A 6,000-nucleotide genomic window follows, 5' to 3' on the forward strand; every position below is an offset into this window, starting at 1 on the left:
CACAGAATCTTCACAGAGACTTGGAGATTACAATTATAATAATGTGATTTGCATGCAAAATCCCATTATATGATAGTAATTACACAGAGTATTTAGTAAACACTCCAGGATGCCATAACTGGAAACAGAAATAATGGTAATTGCATTTTTCCAAAGTGGTTATCCATTAAAATAGGATGGCTCTGGGTCTAATTTTTGGCATAAGAGGTTCTGTTAGTTTATTTCAGAGTTTAAATATTTTTAATGAAATTGAGGCTGGTGGATTATTTGCTATCAGCAAAACTCTACTGCATATCATATAATAGGGAGGGCCTGTGTTTTCTTTGCCTTATTTGGGCAAAAATTTAATTTTGGATGTGATTCTTTCCAATTTTTGTGTAAGTTTTACCTGAGGAAAGAGTTGCCATGTCAGGATGTAATCTGGAGTTATCTCAGATTTTTGTTTGGCATTTTAATTCAATATTTCTGGCTTGCAGTACTTGACTATATGAACATAATGCATCCCTACAAAACTGAACAGCTGTTTGAATTTCCTTTTTTCCCAGGCTTTGAAATTCTAAAGCAGATGCTGTCTGAGGAAAGGGTAATCCCTCACCTTCCTCTGGCCAAGATCTGGGAGTGGCAGGTGGGAGTGGCGTGTCGCCAGACGGGGCACCAGCGCCTGAAGGCCATCCACCTGCTGCTGAAGATAGTGCAGTGCAGCAGCCAGGGGTGAGTGCCCTGCAAGGGCAAGGCAACAAAAAGGCATTCAGCTGATACTATTTTAAGGAAAAAACCCCTGTGATTTGAAGCAAGTTTTCTTAATTTGTCTTTCGATGCAATTTACAGTGCTTGATGGCTTTGATATCATTTCTGCTTTGATAGCAGAAATGTTTTACTCTCTCTTCTTTCTTGGCCTTTAAAGAAATCTAATTAATTCAAATGTTATTGTAAAGAAAAAAAAATCATCACAAATCAAGACAAAGGTAGATCTTAATTAATTATCTAGAAATTTATTCTCTTTCTATTAGTTATACTGCAGAATTAAGGTAAGGATGAAATAATAACCTGGTGAAGTGATGATCTGATTCTGTGTAAAGTAAATAGCTTCCAAATTATTGTTTTTAGTTGTACCACTAAGCCTGTAATTGAGTTTTAGAAGAGATATGTGTCCCTGAGCTTATGTATATATGGCATGAGTATTTCTAGATGAAAGAACATTTAGCAAAGTGGTTATTTTTTATTGTTAACAATATTTTTTATTGTCACAAATGTATGGTTTTGTTCTTTTAAATTTGATTTGGTTTGCTTTCCTCTCCCCATTCCCAGAAATGGGCATGGTGGTTACTCACTATTGCATCACAATTTCATTTAAATTACTTTTTTTTCTCAGGGACTGTGACCTCACCTTATTGAAGCCACTTTGGCAGCTCTTCACCCACATGGAAAACAACTCGTGTCACGACTCGGCCAAGCCTGGTATCCTCCTCCCTCTTCATCGTGCGCTGGCAGAACTCTTCTTTGTGACAGAAAACAGAGTTACTGTAAGCAGTTCCTGTGTTTCTATCCCTCCTTTCCTCAGTGCTGGGAATGACAGAGAATTCAGTGTAACACTAAATTCACTTGTCCTTTATCCCTCAGAGCTACAGAAACATTAACAACTTTCACTTACAGAGTGTGGCAACAAATTCTAATTAGAGGGGAATTCTGTTACCTTATCCATCATTGGACTTTAAGTGCTAATCATGACTATTAAGGCCCTAAAGCCACTGTTTATTCTGAGAGCAGTTCTGGTTTAATAATTAATTTAAAGGTATTTACTTGTGGTTTTCATAGAGTTAGTTTGGAACTTTAAATATGAATAGTGTCATGAGCTCATTTCTGTGATCACAAACTGTGCTCTAGTTTGGGAGAGTCTGGAGTGCAGTTCTGATACCTTTGGTTCCTGGGGACTCTAATGATCAGCATTTTGATGTTAATTAGTAGAATATCACCTTTGGTAGAAACATTGATGTTCATTGCATGTTTTCTGGCTGCAGGAGCTTGGATCTCTACAGGAGTATTTGCTTGCCTTAAATACTGAAGATCATCTTCATCGCTGCACAGCACAGGTAGGATTGCACAGCCCCAGGGCTGGGAGGGTCTGGGATCTTTGTGGCAGACACTGGATGCTTTCCCATTGCCCAGTGGAGTTCATAAAAGAGATATTAATATACTTGGTCATTACAGTACCTTGCCAGGCCTCTGAAAGTTGTGAGTGAACTCTGCACGAATGCTTTTCTAGGATATTGGGAAGAAATTCTTCCCATGATGGTGGTGAGGCCCTGGCACAGGGTGCCCAGAGCAGCTGTGGCTGCCCCATCCCTGGCAGTGTCCAAGGCCAGCTTGGACAGGGCTTGGAGCAGCCTGGGATAGTGGAAGGTGTCCCTGCCCATGGCAGGGGGTGGAATGAAATGATCTTTAAGGTCCTTCTGAACCCAAACCAGTCCATGATTCTAAGTTTCTATTTCTGTTTAGTTTCATATGATTTCTTTACACTTTGGCCTTGAGGAGAATATTTGGTGTGACTTTGTTTTTCCTTTTCTCTTCTAGGCCCTGAAAAACATTGCTGCTATCAGCCTTGCCATTAACTATCCAAACAAATCAACAAGTTTCTGGAATGTTTAATACTGGCTCAGGCCGGAGTGCATGGGATAGAGTAGTTTGTCCATAGGACATGGGAACAAACATCTTAACTCCATTCAGGAGAAGTTCCTTCAGCTTCAGTGTATGAGCACTCTGCAGCCTTCCTTCCTTCCACCTTGATGTAGAATTTGTAAAAGTAACAGCTCACTTCAATGAAAAAGCACATCCTGAAGTAACTCATGCGTCGCCTACAGTTATGTATGCACATATTGTAGCATGTTAGAGTAAACAGAACAATATTGTTTTTTATTCAGAGGAAGTAAAGGAATGAAGGTAGCTGAAGTATGAGAATGGAAGGCCCCCACGTTTGTATCATCTGCTCCTGAGGAAACTTGATCCATGAAAGGTGTCAGCTTCAGAAAATAGTGCTGAACTCGGGGTGCTGCCATCAGCAGTGTCTGTTGTACATCTGCAGAGTGGAACAGGCAAACCAGAGTCTGGTGGCTGCTCCATCAATGGTCCGTGCTTGAATCCTGTCATTTTTGCTTTGGAGGCTGCTTCCCAAGGAAAATGATTTCAATTCTTACTAAACTACAGATTGTGAAACAAATTGTGGGTGATTTGCAAAGTAGTTGCAGGATTCCAGTTTCACAGCATCCTTGTGCAAAAGCTTTATGTTTCTCCTGTTCTTTGGGTCACCTGTTCTTACCTTGCTTTATCTCCAGTGTATTATTCCAAATAGCCCATTGTTGTAGTGCAGAGAGCAGAGGCTGGCCTTCAGTCACAAGGCAGTGGTGATATGAAGACCTGGAGAACTTACATGTTTCTGAAAAATCACATCTTTACAAGAAATTATGAGAAGACATTTTTTTTCCTTCAGTTATTTTGATAGTAGTGGCTTAGGAGGTCCTTCTTGGCAATGTTGGGAACCCAGACTCCCAGCACTCAGGGTGGGGTTAATGATCAATCCACTCTTATCTTACAGAGCAATAACCACATTTCTGTTAGTGAACATGGAGTGAATTGCAGACCTTCTATGCTGCAATAAATTGGCTTTCTTCCTGCACAGCTATATTGGTTATTCCCTTTCCAAAGAGTTAAAAAGGACACAGAAAGATTTGGGGGTGTATTTTGTGTACCATTGCACAGTTTGTAGAGCTGGTCTTGTAAAATATAAATTCAGATTACTTGTAATGCTAAATATTTTCTTCTTTGCTTCTTTACCCCAACACTGGAGAATGGAAAAAAAAAAGGCAGCCAAAAGCTCTAATAGTAGCTGAACGCAAGTTGTGTGAAGCAGTGGCTCTGTCAGAAGGAAATGTATTTATTGACTCTGCTTGTCCAAAATTTGAGTGGTGCCCAAATACCAGTGCACAAGAGCCCTGCTCTGGGGAGTGTCCTCTGAACTGATGGTCTTCTCAGCTGAGGCTGGAGTTCAAGGGTGGCCCAATCTCCCTCTGAGAGGGAAACATGCAGTAATACATCCCTTGGATTTTTTTTTGATGGCCTCTTGTGCTGTAGAGTTTTGTTTTGACTTCTGTTCAGCCAAGTGAATGCACAGCAAGTGCTGATTTAGAATGGGATTATTCTGCTTGAAAGACTTAAAACTGAAGTCCAAGAAGCACCATGCTTTCAGGAATGGAGTGGCTCTCTTAGCAAATGAGAATGCCAGGATACAGGAAAAGTGTAATATTTGTGAAAGACTGTAAGGAAGCAGAGAGATGCTGCTCTGAAAGCCCTCCTTGAGCATCATGAGTTGATTTCCTTAAAGACATCAGGATGGGAAGGGAATTGTCAAGATTGTGGTGTACCTTTAATGCACAGATCATTCTGTTCCCACACAAGGTGTTTGAGTTTGCAGCCTCCCTGCAGGGCTGAGAGATCCTGGGGAACCAACTGCTTCACACTTGTCATTGCTGGAACAGATCCTGGGCAGGGGAGATGTTCCTAAACTGATGTTAGGGAGTCGTGTGGATGGGGCAGGTGAGCACTTGGAAATTGCTTCTCTGGAGCAGGAGGACTTCCTCTTCACTGCCTCTGTGGGCACCCATGGCTGAGGAATCATGGATTTGCACTGGGCTGCTGTGCTGACATCTGCCCCGGCACTCAAAGAAGGATTTTTCTTTTCTCACATCAGGGATGAAGACTGTAAATAAACCATTCATAGAACCTGTCACAGCTCTGTCACAGTCACTTTTTTTCTGTTGGACTGTCCTTTTGCTTTCTGGATGAAGACATGAGGCTGCAAGGATGACACAGGAGTGGCCAGAACTCCTTGCTAGGCATTACCACTCAACTTACTCTACCAGCAGTGACTGGCCTCGTGAGTCAGTCGTCTTGCCCTGAAGGAACTGTCTAGGAACAGTGTCCACTAAATATAATTTCTACCCACTAGATGGAACTGAAGGACTGTGACCTGAGTTGACACTGAATCTGTTGCTGCCTTATAACTCAAATCATTAATTATGGATTTTTTAACAGACAAGAAACACTGATTATTTTTTTCCTTCTGGTAGCTCTAAAGAAAGAGGAATAGAATACCAATAATGAATATTCATGATCAATCACATTTTGAAAATTATGCAGAAGTTCCAAGTGGATGTGAATGATGCTATTGAATTGTATAAAACTGTCTGGAAAACAGGTATGCTGAAAAAAAATGTGCCTAATATAAGAAAAACTAAAAAAATTGTCCTGCCTGGATCACCTATGATATGTTTAAAACAAATCATATTGTTCCTAATGATACACTTGACTTGCTTTCATTAAACACTTAAAAACGAGAGTTTTATAATTTCTTTTCTTACGGGTTTACTACTTTGCAATTTTTATCAGTTGTTTAAAATATATCAAACCTTTAGATTTATTCCAGTTCAGTTCAACATGTAAAAAGAAAGCTACAGATGTGGGTAAAATATGCAAATGAAGAGAAATATATTGTAAAAATTCTATAAAATCAAAAAAAGTACAACACGGTGTCTGTTTTTTGTTTGTTTTTCTCCTGTCCTCACTGAATGTTTAATGCTGGAGTTTGTAGTGAGATCCAGGGTTTTTCTTAGGAATCCTCATTTTCCATGCCTGTAAGCAAACCTGCTTGTCCTCATGTGGTTGGTAAATATCTGATATTACATTGAGCTATGCAGGAACCAGACTTGTGGAGTCATCTCTTAAATTCCAGCCCTGCTGTTTACATTCCAGTGGCCTTACCCTAAAAAAAAAAATCAGTTTTCCCTTGGATATTCATTGGTTTCAGTGCCTGTGTTTTATTTATTTTTATTTATTTACTTTGAGACCTGAAACACACGTCCGGAGGCCTCAGATGTCTCCTGTAAAGCTGAGATTTGTATTAGTAGGTGTTGATTCTAATTAGTGATGTTTATCAGCAGAGGTGCTTGT

The 6,000-nt window shown here is 40.1% G+C and overlaps 1 protein-coding gene across 3 annotated transcripts in view; it reads left to right on the forward strand.

Moving 5' to 3' along the window:
• The window catches only part of ZZEF1 (zinc finger ZZ-type and EF-hand domain containing 1), a 57,199-nt gene extending 51,624 nt beyond the window's left edge, over positions 1 to 5,575 (forward strand). For all 3 annotated transcript variants that reach the window (XM_041463589.1, XM_041463590.1, XM_041463591.1), the window contains exons 52-55: positions 546 to 711; positions 1,373 to 1,523; positions 2,019 to 2,090; positions 2,572 to 5,575. In XM_041463589.1, coding sequence (XP_041319523.1) covers positions 546 to 711; positions 1,373 to 1,523; positions 2,019 to 2,090; positions 2,572 to 2,646 — 464 coding nt within the window. In that variant the 3' untranslated portion in view covers positions 2,647 to 5,575. The remainder of the gene's footprint in view (positions 1 to 545; positions 712 to 1,372; positions 1,524 to 2,018; positions 2,091 to 2,571) is intronic.
• The last annotated feature ends 425 nt before the right edge of the window (positions 5,576 to 6,000 follow it).

This window comes from Pyrgilauda ruficollis, unplaced genomic scaffold (assembly GCF_017590135.1).
Source record: "Pyrgilauda ruficollis isolate IOZ18807 unplaced genomic scaffold, ASM1759013v1 scaffold168, whole genome shotgun sequence".
NCBI lineage: Eukaryota > Metazoa > Chordata > Aves > Passeriformes > Passeridae > Pyrgilauda > Pyrgilauda ruficollis.